Source organism: Apis cerana, linkage group LG5, assembly GCF_029169275.1.
Source record: "Apis cerana isolate GH-2021 linkage group LG5, AcerK_1.0, whole genome shotgun sequence".
Lineage (NCBI taxonomy): Eukaryota > Metazoa > Arthropoda > Insecta > Hymenoptera > Apidae > Apis > Apis cerana.
Window position 1 is genome coordinate 1,909,596 of NC_083856.1, and position 20,405 is coordinate 1,930,000.

A 20,405-nucleotide genomic window follows, 5' to 3' on the forward strand; every position below is an offset into this window, starting at 1 on the left:
TTTGTTAACACCCCTAAGCATCATGGCCGCTCCCAGTCCAATGGAGCCGTCGAAAATGTCATTAGTCGGTTAAAACACGATCAAATAGTGCCTAAATATTATCCGTTTTCGCGTAACACATAAATATTGTATACGCGATTCAAATCTATTTTGTGTTTTTTGTGTTTGTCATTTTGAAAATGATTTTCATGTGATTTTTTTTCTTAATTCGTATGCGAATGTCCCTCCTACGCTATATATATTTTATAAACAATAACCAGTGTTTTGTTAAAACATTATTTAAAATAATACTTACATTGCATTATCAGGACATGTTACAATGATGCCGATAAAAGATAATCAAGATGTGGCATGTTTTCTGGTCACCAAACACTCATGGAAAGGAAAGTAAGTGCGTGTTTTTTAATTCCTGTTGCTTTGTCAAATGTTTTCGTATATACATATATGAATAATAATGAACAATTGACAATATAATATATAAATAGAATTTAAAGTATTATAAATTCTTTATAGAAAAAAAGAATTCTAACATGTACATATTTTATATCTATGCATTTCAAATATAACAATAAATTAATATAAATGGATTTATGATATAATAATATAAAAAACTATAAAATCAAAATTATTTAGTTATTTATACTTTTTTATGTAATTATTAGTATTTAATAATGTATATTAACATTAACATTATGAATGTTATAAATTAATAACTTAATATTATGATATAATTTTAACATAATGTATATGTTATTATATTTAATGCTATTAACTAGTTATAATTGAATATATTGAAATTAAATAATTTTTGTAATTACTTTTAATATATCTTTTTTATAATTTTATTATATGAAATATAATAGAAATATACTATTTATTATATAACATTTCTGTGTGATATTTCAATTTTATCATGTATTTTTATATATTTTAAATAAATATTAATATTATTATATAATAATAATATTAATTAAAAAAATTTTATTTTTATTTAGATATAAGCGTATCTTTTCAATTGGATCTATGGGTATAACAACATATAATCCAACTACATTAGAAGTTACAAACAAATGGGAATATTCAGATTTTATAAGTGTACAACCAACAAACAGAAATCAATTAGGTTTGCATGAATTTAGTATAACAATGCGCAAAGAACGTAAAGTTGACAATATGAAATTTAGTTCAGAATATAGAGCACATTTATTAACTGAAGCTCTCAAATATAGAAATCAATTTGCTGAAAAACCTAAAGAAATTTTGGTGAGTTATATATTTTTTAATATAATATTTTCAAAAAAATAACATTGTTAAAGTTTAATCAAATTTCTTATCAACTTAGCCATATGGTTGGTATACAATAGCCTATAATGTATTAATAACATATACATATTTGTTACCAGTTATCTGCATAACTAACACATATTATTTTTATAATATTATATATAATTTTCATTAACTATTCAATACTTTTATCAAATATTATATATATTATATATCCAATATTCTTTGGATTAATAACTGGATAAAATCAAAAATATAATAATAAACAAATTATTATTTTATATTTTATATATTATTATATTTTATATATATATATATTTATTAAATTAATACTTTTATTGTCTCTAGAGATATCAAGCTTATAAACATCATTGGTCTGACACAAGATTGCCTGTCGTATTAGAAGTGACACCATATAGTCTTGATCAATTAGATCCAGCAACCAATATGGTATTAGCTAGTTACTGTTATAAAGATTTTGAAGGAATTCTTACAATAAAAGATTATCCTAATGGCTTTGTAATTGTTTGTGGCGGATTTGGACGTTTACATCTTTTTGCTTCTCAACATATGGAAGAAATTAAAAAAAAGCTGCTGGAATCAGCTATGAACAACTTAGGTATCAGCATAAAAGTTTTGAAAGAACCAATCAAATTAGATGATTTTATTGCTCAGAGATTGGGTAAATTTAGTGGTGATGAACATATAACAAGTGTATCAGAATTTACTGTTCACAAATATTCACCTAGACATATAGATCCTCAAAGAAGAACTCTTTGTCTCTCTGATACTTGTTTATTAGAAAGAGATCCTCAGACATACAATATTTGTACTCTTAGACCTTTATCAGATATTTTCACATTGATTCGTGATAATGAAAATCCACAATTATTTACTATTCAATATCTTAATGGTCAAGTGCGTAGTTATACTGCAACAGATAGAGATTCTTTATTAGCTTCTTTATTGGATGGAGTTAGAGCATCTGGTAATAGAGATGTTCATGTCAGAATGTATGCAATACCTAGAGGGAAAAGACTTGGACCTCTTAATTTACCTGTTGATGAAGAAGTTGAAACAACTCATGTTAAGTTTCTTCAGCAACCACCAAATGGGCGTAGTTTTGCTGAAATTTTGGAAAGATTTAATGCCAACATTCCTTACAGTGGTCTTAATTACTCTGTTACACAAGATGTAAGACATATTTGATATATTTAATATTATATGTACAAGTGTTGATATATTTAATATCTTTAAAAGGTCTAGAGGCTAAAACAAATACAAAAATTTTGGTTGAAATTTTATTTACTAAGTTATAAATATTAGATAAAATTATGCAAAGACAGACAGTATGATGGAAATAAAAGTATTTCACTTTATTTCTTGTTTTGCTTTATCTAATATAACTTCAATCAAAGTATAACTTAATAAATACAGTTTTAACCGAAATTTTTATAAGAATTTTTGTGTTTATTTTGAGCTCTAGAATCTCACAAAAATATATAAATATATCAATATCCTATATGTAATATTAAATTTCTATATGTGTGATATAATTAAATAAATGTTATAAAATAAGCATGATGCAGTGCATTAAAGCGGTGATGGCCTACTAAATTTGAATTAAATGAGATGAAATAATAAATTATAGTTATCCATACAGACTGGAATAAATTGAATAAATATCTATATAAAGAAATTAATTTTAATAATTTTTATTGCTTGTTTTATTCTATTATATCTATTCTTTGCGTATTATTAAATTTTCATGATTTGCTATAAGAATTATTAAATTTAAATATAAATTATATTTAACAATATTAAGTTAACAAATAAATTGTATAGTAAGCTGAACAGATATTTTTTTTGTCCAGGATGTTGTACCGCTTGAATGGACTGTAACAACATTACAACTTCGAATTTACCATATGATGAATAACTACTTACAGGGTCTTTTTACTGAAAATAAAGATAAAATTATTCTTGGTGCTCTAAATGCATTGGTTAATAAAGATTTAGAAACGAATAGTGAAATAGAAGCACAATTTCATGCTTTAAGAAGATTGGTAGCTAGTAAAATTGGTTTTACTGCATTTACAACTCTTCTTGGATTTAGAGAAGCTATTGGACATAAGGTTGTAAAAGCTTTGAAAAGGCAAGATTATGGTGTAACACAAGCTGCTATAGATTGCATTTGTGCTCTCATGCAACCAATGCATGATGATTGTGATTTAAGACAAGAGCAATTAAATAAAAGTAGTCTCCTTAGTAGTAATAAATTTTTGGAAAATTTACTTGATATGTGGGTTAATCATATAGTAAGTGTAAAAATGTTATTTTGATTTTTTTTAATAATAATTATTTTTCTATGTAATATGATAACATTATTTTTTATAAATATTTCAGAATCATGGTACAGGTGCTTTGGTAGTTTCTGCCATGCTTGATCTTTTAACTTTTGCTTTATGTGTGCCGTATAGTGAAACGACCGATGGCAAACATTTCGATAATCTTCTAGAAATGGTTGCTGCAAGAGGAAGATCTCTTTTTAAACTATTCCAACATCCATCATTAGCTATCGTTAAAGGCGCTGGATTAATAATGAGAGCGATTATCGAAGAAGGTGCACCGGAAGTTGCTGCAAAAATGCAAGAACTTGCTCTTGCTGAAGGAGCATTACCAAGACATCTGTTAAATAGTCTTTTTACTATTGGTACTGATGGCAGATTATTAACACATAGACAATTGTGTAGACATCTTGTAGGACTTTGGGTTACAGGACATCCTACAGCTATGGGATTGTTAAAAAGAATTATGGTAAATTAATATTATTGATTATAATATTATTTTCATTTAATTGCAAAAATGAAAGTATCTAAGTTTGTATTCATTGTATATTTATACAGCCTGTTGGTTTATTAAATTACTTAGACTCCGATGAAAAAGTACCAGATTCATTTCTTGAGAAAGAACGATTAAACAATCGTGACAATTTAAAGATAGCTATAGATCATGCATCGAAAAATAAAAAAAGCCCGCAATGGATTGCGATCGAACGGCAAATGCGTGTAGTTGAAAAACATGTAGAACATGCTCTTCAACATTGGGGTGCTAGGATTGGAATCGAGCGCAAAGAGAAAATCAAAGAACGTCCGATAGTATTAAGAAAACGTAGAGAAAGAATTAAATCGGAAGCAAATTGGAATTTGTTTTATTATAAATTCAATCAAGATCATTCACTGCCAAACTTGATTTGGAATCATAAAACACGCGAAGAATTAAGAACTGCACTCGAGAATGAAATACGCGCATTCAGTTCTGATAAAGATTTGGCAGGAGGAACTCTAATTGCTTGGAATCATAGAGAATTTGAAGTACAGTATCAGTGCCTGTCAGATGAAGTGAAAATCGGTGATTATTATTTGAGACTTTTGTTGGAAAAAGACAGCCCCGACAGTCCAATAAGAAAATCGTATGTACAATATAATTTTAAGATTTAATTATTTTTATTTGCACTTCAGAAAAAAGAGATTTAATTATTATTTATATTTATATTTATATTTATTTAAAATTTTTGTATACATATATGTTATGCATATTAAATAAATAAATATAATAATAAATTATTATTTTTATCATAGGTATGAATTTTTTAACGATTTATATCATAGATTCATACTAACAACAAAAGTTGAAATGAAGTGCCTTTGCTTGCAAGCAATGACTATAGTATATGAGCGATACTACGAAGATATTGGTCCATTTTCAGATACAAAATATATAGTAGGAATGCTGGAACGTTGTACAGATAGAATGGAACGTGATAGATTAGTCATGTTCATAAATAAACTTATATTACATAGAAGAAATGTAAAAGATATAATGGATCAAAATGGAGTACGCACATTAGTTGATCTTTTGACTTTGGCTCATTTACATACATCTAGAGCAGTTGTACCTACACAAACTAATGTAATAGAAGCAGGACCACAACAACAACAAGTTATGGAAAAAGAATGGTATTATAATGATGGAGATCAGCGTAAAGGTCCTATAAGTTTAAAAGAATTAAAGGAATTATATTTAACAAATCAGATTATATATAAAACAAAAGTTTGGGCACAAGGATTAGATGGATGGCGTATGATTTCGCAAGTACCACAATTAAAATGGACATTAGTTGCAAAAGGAACACCAGTAATAAATGAAAGTGAATTAGCAACATTGATTTTAAATATTTTAATCAAAATGTGCGAATATTTTCCAAGTAGAGATGTCGATGACGCGGTAATCAGGCCTCTACCGCGTATGAAACGGTTATTATCTGATCTTCAGTGCCTACCTCATATTGTTCAACTTTTATTAACGTTTGACCCGGTTTTAGTTGAGAAAGTAGCTACTTTGTTATGTGAAATAATGCGAGATAATGCAGATGTCTCAAAAATTTATCTTACTGGAGTCTTCTACTTCATATTAATGTACACTGGTTCAAACGTTTTACCGATAGCGAGATTTTTGCAATTGACTCACACAAAACAAGCTTTTAGAAGTGATGATGTAAGTAAAGTTTTTATTTTTATTCATTATAAACAGATCATATGTCATATAATATTTTAATATCATAGAATGCATCATCGGATATTATGCAACGAAGCATTCTTGGGCAACTTTTACCTGATGCAATGGTTAGCTATTTAGAAAATCATGGTGCGGAAAAGTTTGCGCAAATATTTCTTGGTGATTATGATACACCAGAAGCAATATGGAATGCTGAAATGAGAAGAATGCTTATAGAAAAAATAGCGACTCATATTGCAGATTTTTCACCAAAATTAAGAAGCCATACTATGGCTAGATATCAATACATTGCTATACCTGCTATAAGATATCCACAATTAGAGAAAGAATTATTCTGTCAAATATTCTATCTGAGACATCTTTGTGATACTGTAAGATTTCCACAATGGCCTATTCCTGAACCTGTAAGTTACAAAAAATAATTATGAATTCATTTTCATCAATTTTTATATTTTAGTACATTTAATATAGTAATATGTAATATTTAGGTACGTTTATTGAAAGATGTATTAGATGCATGGAAAAAAGAAGTAGAAAAAAAACCGCCATTGATGACAGTAGATGAAGCTTATAAAGTCCTTCAATTAAATAGTGGAAAACAACATAATGAAGCTGAAGTCAGAAAATCATACTATAAACTTGCACAAATGTATCATCCTGATAAAAATCCACAAGGCCGAGTAAGTTGAATTTAAATCTTGTAAAATACTAACATATTAAATTCTTCATAGAAATATTTTTTGTTTATAGGATAAATTCGAGGCTGTTAATCAGGCATATGAATTTTTATGTAGTCGAAGTTGTTGGTCAACTGATGGTCCAAATCCTGATAATATAGTGCTTATTTTAAGAACACAAAGCATTCTTTTTCATAGATATTCTGATGAACTTAGACCATACAAGTATGCTGGTTATCCGCAATTAATCAAAACAATCAAATTAGAAACAGACGATGAACAATTATTTTCGAAGTCTGCGCCATTATTGGCTGCTGCTAGCGAACTTGCATATCATACAGTACATTGTTCTGCATTGAATGCGGAAGAACTTCGTAGAGAAGGAGGATTAGATGTTTTATTAGAAGCTTATACACGATGCGTTTCTGTTTTAAATAAATCGAGTAAGTCTAATGATATAGCAGTGCAAGTGTGCATGCATATCACTAGATGTTTCTCGGTTGCTGGATCATTTAGAGGTTGCAAAGACAGAATTATTGAATTACCACAATTAGTTAAAGATCTCTGTAGAATATTACATTTTAAGGTTAGTGAAGCACACAACTTATTTAATTAATATATTCTATTATATGTTTAATATTTTTTTTAAATAAAATTCAAATAAAATTATCAATTATGCATAAAAAAATCAATTATGCATCAAAAAATGCATAAAATTCAAAATTAGTTAAAATTATTAACAATTTAAAATAATAATATTGTAATGTACATTTTCTTATAGCATTTAACAAAATTATGTTCAGTGGCCACAGAATGTGTTTCTTCTCTTGCCTCGGACAGTGTGTTACAAATGCAATTACTACAATCTGGTGCACTGTGGCATTTATTATTATTTATGTTTAATTATGATTACACGTTGGAAGAAGGTGGTGTTGAACGAAATCAAGACGAAAATCGTCAGGAAGTAGCAAATAATTTAGCGAAACTAGCAGTTCGAGCGTGTGCGAGATTAGGTGGTTACATGATAGGAGAAAATGAAACACCTGTTAATCCTGTCACAGTTGCTGCATTAGAAATTTTATTAACTCCTTATTTAGCTCGTCAACTCGCAAATGATAAACCAGAAGAAATATTAAAAATCCTGAATTCAAATTGCTTAAATCCATATTTAATTTGGGATAATGGAACAAGAGCAGAATTGAATGAATATTTGGAAAATAAACGACAAGAAAGATTAAACGGCAATGATAATTTTGAACATGACTTTAGTGATTTTAAATATAGTGTTCATGCTGATGAACTTATTATTGGAGAGATATTTGTAAAAGTATATAACGAACAACCTAATTTTCCTATAGAGGTAATTTAATGTTACATAATATTTTTTTATAAAAAATTAAATTATTAGTAATTTAAAAATTAAATAAATTTTTTGCAGAATCCCAAGAGTTTTACAATTAATTTACTTGATTTTTTATCTGATTCATCAAATTATTTAGCATCAATGAACAACATAACATTAGTTAAGAAAGATCAAGAAAAATTGGAACATATTGTTATGTCTTTAGAAGCATTAAGAAATGTGATTAAAAATAATCCAGGAATTGAATTACAATGTATAGGACATTTCAAATTATTATTTGAACTTTTAAGTTGCAACAATTTCAAGTTGATTCAAAAAAGTGCACTCGAAGTTATTAGTAATGTTACAAAGAATCAAGAATGTGTAGATGATATTGCGGCAAATGAAGTTGTAGTACATTTATTATTAGCTTTAAATACTCTGAAAGAATATCAATTGCTTATATTAGAAACTTTATATGCCCTAATGAGTTCTACAAAAATTGTAAAAGATGCGTTATCTAAAGGTAAAAATACATTCAATTGTCAAAAATTTTACATTATATTGTCTTTTTACATTAATTTTCTAAAATGAATATTATGAAATTTTTAGGAGCTGTAGTATATGTTCTTGATCTATTTTGTAATTCAAGTAATACTCAAATACGTGAAACAGCTGCAGAACTACTTGGCAAAATGTCATCTGATAAATTAGCTGGACCAAAAGTAAAATTGGATTTGTCTAAATTTTTACCTAGATTATTTAGTGAAGCTATTAGAGATGCTCCAAAACAGTGTGTACATATGTTCGAAACAAAACATGAAAATCCTGAATTAATTTGGGATGATAATGCTAAAGCTAGAGTATCAAGAATAGTTGGAGAATTAAAAGACGAGTATATAAATATTTCTATATATGATAATTACATCTTTTTTTTTTCCTTTAATTAGATCTATTTATTTTAGATATTACATATTACAAAGACGAAATCCGAATGCAATATTAAAGTTGCCTGATACTCAAAGTAATATTGATATCGCAACAAACGAACCTGCAGTCGGAGGTGTATATCTTAGATTATTTATATCTAGTCCCGCCTGGGCTCTTAGAAAACCTAAAGAATTTTTAAGTGAACTTATGGATACTACATTAACACTTATGTCAAAAGAAAAAACTGATGTAAGTGAAGAAACAATCAAAATAAAATTATGTTAACTTTGATATTATTTATGAAAACGTATTGACTAATTTAATAATTCTCTGCAATAGTCAGATATGTTGGAATTAACAACACAAGCAGTAGTATGTTTACTTCAAGCACAACCAAATTTAGCAGATCAAGTTCCATCATTAGGACATATACCAAGACTTTGTCGACAAATGGCAATGCAAAATAATCAACCATCCGTATATAAAACTGCAATATTAATACTTCATCAATTAGCAGCAAGTGAAGTGAGTTCATTAATTTTTTTTTTACATAATACATTATTTAATATCTAATATTAAATATTGTATTTTTTAGATTTGTATATCATCTATTTGTCAAACAGAATGTATAAGTCCATTGAAACATGCTATGCAATCTAGACGAGATATGATAGCGATTGCATGTGAAACATTAAATAGACTGTTTTCAACAAATGAAGATAGACTTATAAAACAGGTAAATAAAATTTTAGATATTATCATTGATACTAAAAATTTAATTTATCATTATTTTATTTTATTAAAATATTTTAATATATTTTTCCAATATTTTTAATATCTTGATTAGGCATTAGATGCTGAAATGGTACCTTATCTGTTAAATATATTAGAGGGACGATTGGATATAATTGAAAATCCTGCAACTGCTAAAGCTCAAATAGTCAAAGCTTTAAAAGCAATGACTAGAAGCTTATTGTTAGGTGAAAAAGTAAATGCAATATTGGAAAAATCAAGTGTTTGGGCGGAATATAAAGATCAACGGCATGATTTATTTATTTCTAATGCAACTAATTCTGGTTATCTTACTGGTAAGATATACAAGTTATTAATTTTTATATTTAATTTTTAACATACATAATATATTTAAATATAAATTATAATATATAGCTGGAACGCCTGTATCTGCTGGTTACTTAACAGCTGGTCCCAGTACCACTTTAAGTACCGGCCCACCCCCAGTTGACAAAGAAGATAGTTTAATTAATAGAAATGATAGTATCTGATATAGGTAGCATCTTAATTAAAAATAATAATAATAATAATAATAGGCAATAAAAATGCCATTTCTAGAAATTCCTATCGGTAAAACGATACCGATGTAAAGACTACATTGCCTGTGATTTTTGGCTCCTTAAAATAAGGAATTTATCAATGAAATAATGTTTTGTTGAATTTACATTTATATTAAGATTATCACAATACAATGATACTTTTTATTATGCTACATAGGCAGATTATATAATTATGTAAGATATCATTTACAGAGATATCAATGTGTGGCAAAAGATAGTATTTAATGAAAGTCTATTACAAAATAAATTTTTCTAGGAAATGTCCCTCAAACAAAAATCCCCGTCGATTATAAAGATTTTTTAGACAACGTTTCATTTTGTACTTAGCAAATCTTCCAATATAACTTTTCTATGTTATTATAATAAATGGACTTACATTCCTGACAAATGAAGGAATAGTACGTTCAATGTTTAGCGTTATTGCTATATCTAAGTGTGATTAGTATTCCTTGAAGAGATTTTTAATACTTATAAATAAATACAATATTAATTAGTCCAACTTGAAATGTTCAGTGTCTCATGTATCAACTAAATTTTATTACTTCAGTTATCATCATCATTGCATAAAAATGTATAATCTATATTTATTAATGTATCTAATCTAATCGCATTTTTCGATATAGCAAAATATTTTAATTTTTTTTTTTTTTTTTACATAAATAAATTCACGATCGCTTAATATTTGTAATATAAACAATATCATAAATATGCTATTTTTTTTCATATCTCAAAGGGTACAAAAGCGTTGTTACATAAAGACAATTTATCATTATTTTTTCATAATCATTTCACACTTGTTTTTTTAACAAGTTTTATAAGAAAACATTATAAGCGTATATTAAACGTCTTATAAACAATTAAACGTCGAATAAATCAAACAATTACAAGAAATTTTGAATACACATAATCTTATAAAAAAATTGGACAAATATTTAAAAATAATATTTATTCATTATCTTGATGCAATATGTATATCTTTTTTTTCTTTTTTGAAATATCAAATGTATATACACATATATATATACGTATGTATATTGTACTTTGTTATATAGTTCGTTTTATGTACGCTTACGATCGAAAAAAAGCACTAAAATTTCTCAGTGATACTAAAGAAAGATCTATCAAATGGAATAGATTCCATAGATAGAGAATTTCTCTTTTTCATATCAATTTCTAGTATTTTAACGAGAAACGATAATTCAATAAATATGGGCGGACATTCATAGAACTTAGGAATATAAAATATGAAACAAAAAAAAAACACGCTATGCGTTGTTTTTTACTTGCCATCCAATTATAATCCATCAATATTATAATACACTTTTGCTACTTTGAATCGACGAGTTGAGCGTTTACGGCATTAAATAAATAAATAATAAAATAAACAATAAACATGAAAATATTAAGAAATATAATATAATAGTTCCTCTGGTAGCAAGAATATATATGTGCCTGATGGTCGCAATGTAAACATTTCTATAACAAAAGAGATAACTGAGTTCCTCTTAGACTTCAAATCTTAAATATTTCTAACATTGATACGACATTTGAACAAGATTTTTTATCTCCGTACACTCGACTCGTCAATTGATTCTTCTTTTGGAAAAGTGAAAAAGAAGTGAAGTTATTAATTAGATAAAAAGCGATCAAGATAAAAGATCAAATTGAAAAACTTATCATGGTGATATATAAAAATAAAATAAAAACTAATTGGCATATTCTTGCTATGTTATGTGTAATATTGTTACTAACAATGAAGTAACTATGTAAACAAATATAAGAGTCTTTGTTATTTTTATGTATTTGCGCCTGAGTTCTTAAAATCGAAAATAAGATATTGTATATAAACATATATATATATATATATATATATATATATATATATGAAAAAAGTTATACCACAGATTATTGTACGTATAATTAGAAAATAAACGATTTTGCACATGATATAATTAACAATGATCAACTATAAAGTTAACCAATCGACAACAAAATTTTACTTTTCAGATATATTTTAGTATTCCTAAGCTTCGTAAATTATCATTTGTTATTGGAATAATAAGAAAAAAATTTGTCTAAATTTTTGAATAAATATTAATTTATTATGATTATGAATCATTATTATTTATCTAATATATATCATGAATTTCAACAAGAAAATATGATATTATGTTAACAATTTTATAATTCGTATAAATGTGAATATATAATCAGCTTATAATTATAATTATAATTATAATTTTATTTATTTATTTTTTTGTAATAACTATTTTAAATAAACTAATTTTAACTTAATATAATTCTATATTATAATTCAAAGATTATTTCATTTTGTATGGAAATTTTTAAAATTTTAAAATTCTATTGTAAATTTCAATATATAGAATAATATCTATAATTATAATTTTTTATAACGAAATTCTAAAATATTATTTAAAGAAAAAAAAATTATAAATATAAAATTTATATTTAAAATGAAAGGAATAAAATGTTAGGTTGCAAATAAAATATTCAAATTTTTAGTAAAATAAAAATTATTATGTTTATAATTTTATTAAAAATAATATTAATCAAAATTTGACTCAATAAATGACTTATAAAAGCAGCATTATTTTTATTTATCTAATAAGTTTGTTAAAATTATTAGAATTAGTTGATTTAATTAATTTAATTGATTGTTATTGATAATATTTTTATTTATTTTTTACATTTGTTATTTGTTGTAAATTTTATATCAATATAAACATTGTTTTTTCTTAATATGTTTTTTGAAAGATTTTTTTCTATTAATAATTGTTGACACATTATATAAAGGATATATTCATTAATATATTGATAATTTTACAATCACACAGCAAATTTTAAAAAGTATCATAAAAGGAAGAATTCAATTTTTAAGTTTATTGTAAATTTGATTAATATTTTTTATTAAAAAAAATATTGAACTATAAAAATTAAAAAATTACTAGTTTAAGAAATAATAGAATTAAATATTTCTTAAACTATCTTTTAAATATTTAAACTATATCTTTTAAATATTTCTTAATGGTTTCTTGCTATAAATGATTTAATAGTCTTTATAAAGAATAATATATCTATAATGTACATATCAATATATCAAAAAATACAAAATTTCTATTAAAAAATAATTTAACATGTAATTTCTATGCTATATTCATTTACAAAAACATAAATAATATCAGAACTTAAAATATTTTTTAAAACAGAAATAGAATATGGGATAAAATATGAGAATTAAAACCATCTTTAGAATGTCGCAAATAAAAACTAATATAGACAAAGAAAAAAATTATAGAACAATAGAGATAGAATAAGAATTGATTTTCAACGCCATCTCTGAAGAATTAAAAACATTAAAAAATTATGTTTTTAAAAATACTTAAAAGATGGCACTAATCTTTAATTCTTATTCTATTTTATTTTATTTTTGAAAAGATATTTTTCGTACTCAAAAGATGATGCTAACGATTAATTCTTACTTTTAACTCTATTTTTTTCCTACTATTTACTTTCCTTGTCCATATTAATTTCATTTGCAGTATTTTAGAAATAGTGTTGATCTCGCAATTTTTAGCCTATCTCTGTTGTTTTCCTATTATTTGATCTCTTCGTCTATATTTATTAATTATTCACATGAAAGAGATTTAACGTAGACATTAATAAAAAAATAAATAAAATTGTTTATTTATTTTTTATTTTTATAAATAAAAATATCAAATATGAAAATAGTTTGCGCTGCCAAAAATTGTAAATATTCTTCGAGCAATAAAGATGCGACAAATATCAAATTCATTAGTTTTCCAAACAGTGATATGTAAGTCATCTATTTATAAAATAAATATTATTTAAAAGTAATATTTCTATTTTATAATTAAAATATTGCATTTTTGTATAAATTATATGTTATTTTCTTATAGTTCAAAAATATGGGCACATCATTGTAATAGAACAGATCTTTTAATAAAATCTAATGAAGAATTACATTTAAATTATTATATATGTTCTCATCATATAGAGGATCATTTTTATATAAATAAAACAGATCCTGTAATATTAAATGAAAATGCTATTCCAACATTATTTGAATCACATAATATTGCTGAAAAAGATTCAAGAAATGTCTTTGAGAGAAATGAACAAACTGAAATAGCTAATAATATTGTATTATCATATTGTGATATGGATGGTGAAATGGATCAATATCATAATATTAGTATTAAATTTTCAAATTTATGTAGAATATGTGAGGAACCATCTTTGGATGGCATTGAAATATTTTCACTGAAAGGAATGGATTTAAAATTAAAAGAAAAGATTAATTTACATTTACCAATCACAGTTAATTTGGAGGATTTAATGCCACAAAAATTATGTGTGAATTGTTACAACAAACTAGAAATTGCACATTCATTAGTTATAACATCCCTAAAAACAGATATGAAGTTGAAAAAGCTTTTAAATATAAATACAGAGGTAAATAATAATTTATTATTTAACTAAAATGTATTATAATATAAATATATTTATATTATAATATTAATATTAATATCAATTATTTCTGTTATTTTACAGGTAAATTATGATCACAAATATGATGAAATAACAAAAAAATGTTCTTTAGAAATAGCTGAAGAAATGTGTATTAATGAAGCGACTGAAATTGCACCTATAGAATTATCTTGTAATAAAGTTAGTGAAATTACCAATCAAAAAATCTCAGCTAAGTTTACTCATTTAGAAAATATTAATATACATAAAAATAATTTCGTAAATAATATCAGGAAAGAAATGCAATATGAATTACATAAATTTGAAACACATAATGAAAAAAATAAAAAAAATGAATATACAATTACAACAAAAAATTATCTCAATAATGAAACATTAAACAATGAAATTCAATGCTTTTTTTGCAAGAATACATTTAAAACACAAGAAATATTTGAAAATCACAAAATATTGTGTGATAAAGGGAAAACAATGATACAAAAGGATAAAGGAACTAATAATAGTATGAACAATAAAGAATCTTGTAATATAAATCTAATGAATTTTCAATTTATAAAGACTTGTAATATTTGCCAAGAACATTTTGAAACTGAAAAAGATTTTATTGAACATAAAATATCATATTGTAAAATTCTTTCACAGAATTATCAAGATCCTAATAAAGAAAACAAGGAATCATATGATAACTATAATGATTCTTGTAATATCAAAAGTATTTCACCAATGGAAACTAATAAAAAATGTGGTCATTGTAATTTGATTTATAATACTAAAAAGGAATTATTAAATCATATTATGGAATGTCATCAAGGTCAACTTTTATTTAGATGCATCATATGTGATAGAAATTTTGAAAAGTGGTCTAGTTTAGATATACATGAAGCCACTCACAGAATAGATAAACCTTATTTATGTGATTTATGTGGAAAAAGTTTTAAACATTCTAACAATTTAAGAGGTCATAAAAGAATTCATTTAGATGATTCAAGAAAAAAACGACATATTTGTGATATTTGTGGAAAAGCATATAGATCTAGGTAGCATTTTATAATTTCTAAATATTATATAACATATTAAAATAGTATAAATTCATAATTTTTACATATTTTTTATGAAATTAATAATTCAGATTTCATTTGGGAGAGCATATGAACCAACATAATGAAAATAAACCTTATTCTTGTGAAAAATGTGGTAAAGCATTTTATAAAAGAATACAACTAAGACAACATAGATTATCACATGGATTGAATAAACATATTTGTCCAATATGTGGTGCAGCTTTCAATCGTAAAGGAAATATGAATACACATATAAAACGTCATAGTAATGGGGGTAGTACATATACATGTAGTGTAAGTATATCATTATCAGAAACAACTTAATAATAATCAAAATTATAAATATATTATTTTTAGATATGTATGCATAGATGTAAATCAATGAGTGAATTGAAATCACATAGAAAAATACATACAGAACAAGATATTATAGACAATATGAAAAAGAAATATAATGGCAAAACTATATGGCAATGTAAAAATTGTAATCGAATATTTTCAACGCGAGCTATATTATTAAGTCATGAACGTATACATAAAGAGGAGAGAACGAGCGTTGATTGTAATATTTGTGGAAAAAAATTAGCTAACAAAAATTCTTTAATATATCATAAAAAATCTATTCATTCTTCAAATAAGATGTATACATGTCAATATTGTAAAGAATCATTTATTTCCAAAGAAGCGCGTCTTATACATGAAAGAATACATACTGGAGAACGTCCTTATGTTTGCAAAATATGTAAAATGGAATATAAATGTTCAAGTAATCTTAATCAACATATAAAAATTCATTCTAATATTAAACCTTTCAAATGTACATATTGTAATAAAAGTTTCATACGTAAAGGAACATTAAATGTGCATGAAAGAATTCATACAGGAGAAAAACCATTTGCATGCATAATATGTGGTAGAACATTTTCGCAAAAAAATGATATGATCAAGCACACTAAAACTCATAATGCTAAATCATTGTGTTGTGAACAATGTGACGAAGTTTTCGCAAGAAAAAAAGATATTCTGAAGCATATTTCTTTACATGAACAAAATAATTCAAATATAATAAATCCAATAATTCAGGAATATATAGAAGTACAACAAGAAATAGAACCTTATGTGGAACATATAGCATGTTCTGAATTTGAATAACTTTTATATATAAAAAATATTATATGCTAAGGGAAGTAAATATATCTATAATATAATTGTATAATAAATATGCACAATAACAATATTAAAGTACACAGCCAAATTATTAATAATATTTTATTATTGTAATTATTTAACAAAAATTAAATATATATTTTATTTCTTTATGAATTATTTAATTTTAATTTTTATATATAAATCTCACATTTAAAAATTTAATATAATTCATAATAAATTATAGATAATACAAAAAAATAGCACATCATAGTTTCTTATTAATAAATAGTATGATTATTGATTTCTAACAAAAAAAATATTTTTTATTAATAATTATTTTATTTTTCTATTTTAATAAACATTATTAATATAATCAATTTATACTTTCAACGAATCAATAATACAAATTATATTATAATGAAGTTTGTCTAAATTTATTAGATTAAATCAGATTAAAAAAATTAATATATATATCGAGAAAATATAAATATTTTTACAAATTACTAATATATTTAAATAATATATTGATTCTTTATAAGTACTATTTTTTATATTTTTTCTATATTTTTTCTTCTTAATCCTAATTTATACAAAAATTATTTAAAATTAAAAATAAAAAGAAAACTATTTTTAATTTCAAATCAATAATTCATGTAAACAATATTATTCTTCTTTTTTATTTAAAACGCTACATTTTTTTATATACAGAATATTGACATATTGATAAGACATTTTTGGAGGATCAATTTTAGATAACAAATACAAAATTGATATAAAAATATTAATTGAAATTTATTAAATAATAAATAATTTAAGTTTGCAATCATCATGAAACAAGATGAAAACAACGAAATTGCAGTGTTATCTAATACAAACTTCAATTAATTATAACTTAATAAAGAGATTTAATTTATGTATATCAACTTTTATGTTTGTTTTATCGTTATTTGGTTTTTATAAAAAGGTCCGCCAAAGATATATCTATATTCCATAAATATATTAATACTCTATATAAAGTATTTTCGTAAAAGTTCGTAAAAATAAAAAATATAATTATTTTATTAATTTAATTAAATATTCTATTCGATTAAAATATTTATTATTCATTAAAAATTCATATTATTTAATAACACAAACTTAATGATCATATTATTAAAAAAGAAAATCTGTTTTATTATATTAGTATAATAAATATCTCACAAATGCCAAAATATTAATAATAATATTTTAAATATTTTAAATTTAGTGTTATTATTTTATGTTCATGTCAAAATATTTATATCATTTTATTAAATTGAACTGTATTATTGTTCTCAGAATAGTAATTGAAATGCATTACCATGTATTAAAAATGTTTTATTTATGATATTCTAATTCAAATACAATAAATCTTAATAATTTTAACCTAAGTGTCTCTTCTTATTAACATTATGGATCATTAGAATTGTAAATAACATTATATATAAGATTTGAGCATTAAAATATTGCTTATTTTTGTAATAAAAGTATAAAGGAATAGTATACCTTTTCGATTTAAAGTTTTTAAATATTATATACTATATTATAACTGTATAAAAAAAAAATTTAATCACATATAAACATCTTAAAATCAATATCATTAAAAAAAGTTTAAAAATGGATAAAATAAAAATTGTGCAATCTAATAATAAAGAGAATTTAAAAAATACTAGTGATAGTCAAATACAAAAGTTTTATACTGGAAAATATATATTTTTTACAGGATGCACTAGTATTCTTGGAAGTAGTATTTTAGAAAAAATTCTAATTTCGTGCACTGAAATTAGCAAAATTTATATTATGATTAAATTAAAAAATGATATATTGATAAAAGAACAATTGAAAAAATATTTTCAAAATGAGGTAAGTAATATAATTCGATAATAATATAAAAAAAAATGAATAGACTTATGATTAATGATATATGTGAGATAATTAAAAATTAATATAGTTAAAAATAAAACAAAGCAGAGAAAATGAGATAAAATGAAAGACATTGAAATTTGTAAAATTTTATTTAAATTCGATTAAAAATGTTTATTCACATCTCTATTTTTATAAATATAAGAACATAAATTTAATTTAGCTTTCTTTCATTTTAGAATAAAAATAACTATAATTAAAATAAATACTTAAAATATTTTATGGCTTTGATTTATTTTTAATAAAAAAAAATTAATAATGTAAAAGAGATTCAAATATATGAAAAACTTCTAAATGAATTTACGATAATCAGTTGAATATTACTTAACATATATTATACATTATAGGTCAAATGTGATTTCTTTTGATGACAATTTTTAATTAATGTATTAAGCGGAAATTAACTTGCAAAATTTAAAAATACAACATATAATTTCTTATTAAATAATTTTATTTATAATTTTCAGATATTTAATACAGTACGTGAATCGAATCCGAATTTTATGGAAAAAGTCGTACCAATTTATGGTGACTTAAGCAAAGCCGATTTAGGTCTATCATCAGAAGATCGTCGATGTTTGATAGAAAATGTGAATATAATAATTCATAACGGATCGATCGTACAATCAACAAAAGTATCCTACATATTACGTTTAAACGTAATTGCAACACAAACACTCCTTGAATTAGCTATGGAATGTTCACATTTAGAAGCATTCGTATATGTTTCGACTGCATTTTCTCATCCTTATAAGCAAATCATCGAAGAAAAATTTTATCCTATATATGCGGGCAATATAAAAATAATCGAAGATGTGATACGAGCCGATGAGGAGAATGAATCTGGAATTACCAATGAAGCACTACGCGATATTATAACAGACTGGGTAAATTTGTATATCTTTAGCAAAGCTTATGCTGAAGATTTAGTTTACAATTTTGGCAAAAAAAAGTCGCTTCCTTGTGTTGTCTTCAGGCCTTCCATGGGTATGATATATTTATAATTATATTTTAATATATTTTTAATTTAATCCTAAGAAAAGTTAAAATATTTTATATAAACTATATGCAGAATAATTAAATTAAGCTATAATTTGATTAACAAAAAATATATTTACACAAATCTTGTAATGCAAAAATAAATATATATTATTCTAAAATGAATTAATCATTTCAAGATTATATGAAATTTGATTTACACATTACATCTATCTAGTTATTGTTATTATATGTTTTAAAGATAAAAATTTTAAAATATTGTCATTCTTATATGAAATAATAAAAATAAATAAACATATCGCGTTATATTATTTATTTTAACAGTTGTATGTACAAATGAAAAGTTAGTTCCATCAAAGAATAAAAATGGTCCAGTAATGTTAGCGACAGCAATAAGTCTAGGTTACATACATGTATCAAATCTAAAGAAGACTGATACTATGGATCTAATTCCAATTGATATGACAGTTAATAGTCTTTTGGCAATGATCTGGGATTTCGTTGTTTATAGGTATTTTTTATTATATACTTTATATTTAATAAAATATATTATCTAATAAAT

At 24.0% G+C, this 20,405-nt stretch overlaps 3 protein-coding genes and 1 long non-coding RNA gene across 5 annotated transcripts in view; 3 read left to right on the forward strand and 1 right to left on the reverse strand.

Moving 5' to 3' along the window:
• Positions 1–16: 16 nt before the first annotated feature.
• LOC108001386 (dnaJ homolog subfamily C member 13) lies at positions 17–12,119 on the forward strand. 2 transcript variants are annotated; one of them, XM_017062371.3, is made up of 18 exons: positions 17–387; positions 996–1,263; positions 1,633–2,478; positions 3,234–3,602; positions 3,691–4,101; positions 4,191–4,756; positions 4,926–5,841; positions 5,910–6,266; positions 6,351–6,542; positions 6,613–7,125; positions 7,321–7,899; positions 7,978–8,407; positions 8,494–8,776; positions 8,847–9,060; positions 9,151–9,336; positions 9,407–9,547; positions 9,659–9,899; positions 9,979–12,119. In XM_017062371.3, exons 1-18 carry the CDS (start codon positions 320–322, stop codon positions 10,092–10,094), a joined length of 6,696 nt encoding a protein of 2,231 aa, XP_016917860.1. In that variant the 5' UTR covers positions 17–319; the 3' UTR covers positions 10,095–12,119. The 2 variants fall into 2 exon arrangements, with proteins under 2 accessions (XP_016917860.1, XP_061931756.1); XM_062075772.1 differs by having other exon boundaries at positions 18–387; positions 3,159–3,602.
• Positions 1,261–10,675, reverse strand: LOC133666167 (uncharacterized). The gene is made up of 4 exons (XR_009829917.1): positions 10,540–10,675; positions 6,160–6,264; positions 2,342–2,410; positions 1,261–2,215 (listed from the first exon to the last, which is right to left on the reverse strand). It is a non-coding gene; the product is annotated as an uncharacterized LOC133666167 (long non-coding RNA).
• A 1,479-nt stretch (positions 12,120–13,598) lies between the features above and the next one.
• LOC108001424 (zinc finger protein 816) lies at positions 13,599–17,077 on the forward strand. The gene is made up of 5 exons (XM_017062426.3): positions 13,599–13,998; positions 14,102–14,657; positions 14,757–15,730; positions 15,823–16,048; positions 16,112–17,077. The coding sequence occupies exons 1-5, from the start codon at positions 13,904–13,906 to the stop codon at positions 16,904–16,906; spliced, it is 2,646 nt and encodes an 881-aa protein (XP_016917915.2). The 5' UTR covers positions 13,599–13,903; the 3' UTR covers positions 16,907–17,077.
• Positions 17,078–17,203: 126 nt separating this feature from the next.
• LOC108001420 (fatty acyl-CoA reductase 1-like) overlaps positions 17,204–20,405 on the forward strand; it is a 4,012-nt gene continuing 810 nt past the window's right edge. Inside the window, exons 1-3 of the mRNA XM_017062420.3 lie at positions 17,204–18,784; positions 19,312–19,831; positions 20,168–20,354. Of these exons, the coding sequence (XP_016917909.2) occupies positions 18,539–18,784; positions 19,312–19,831; positions 20,168–20,354 (953 nt within the window). The 5' untranslated portion in view covers positions 17,204–18,538. The remainder of the gene's footprint in view (positions 18,785–19,311; positions 19,832–20,167; positions 20,355–20,405) is intronic.

Coding starts and splice junctions, on each gene's coding strand:
- LOC108001386 (XM_062075772.1), top strand. CDS start 320: ATGATGCCGATAAAAGATAATCAAGATGTGGCATGTTTTCTGGTCACC. Junction 1,264..1,632: donor AAAAACCTAAAGAAATTTTG/GTGAGTTATATA, acceptor TATTGTCTCTAG/AGATATCAAGCTTATAAACA. Junction 9,061..9,150: donor TGTCAAAAGAAAAAACTGAT/GTAAGTGAAGAA, acceptor TCTCTGCAATAG/TCAGATATGTTGGAATTAAC.
- LOC108001424 (XM_017062426.3), top strand. CDS start 13,904: ATGAAAATAGTTTGCGCTGCCAAAAATTGTAAATATTCTTCGAGCAAT. Junction 14,658..14,756: donor TTTTAAATATAAATACAGAG/GTAAATAATAAT, acceptor GTTATTTTACAG/GTAAATTATGATCACAAATA. Junction 15,731..15,822: donor GGAAAAGCATATAGATCTAG/GTAGCATTTTAT, acceptor TTAATAATTCAG/ATTTCATTTGGGAGAGCATA.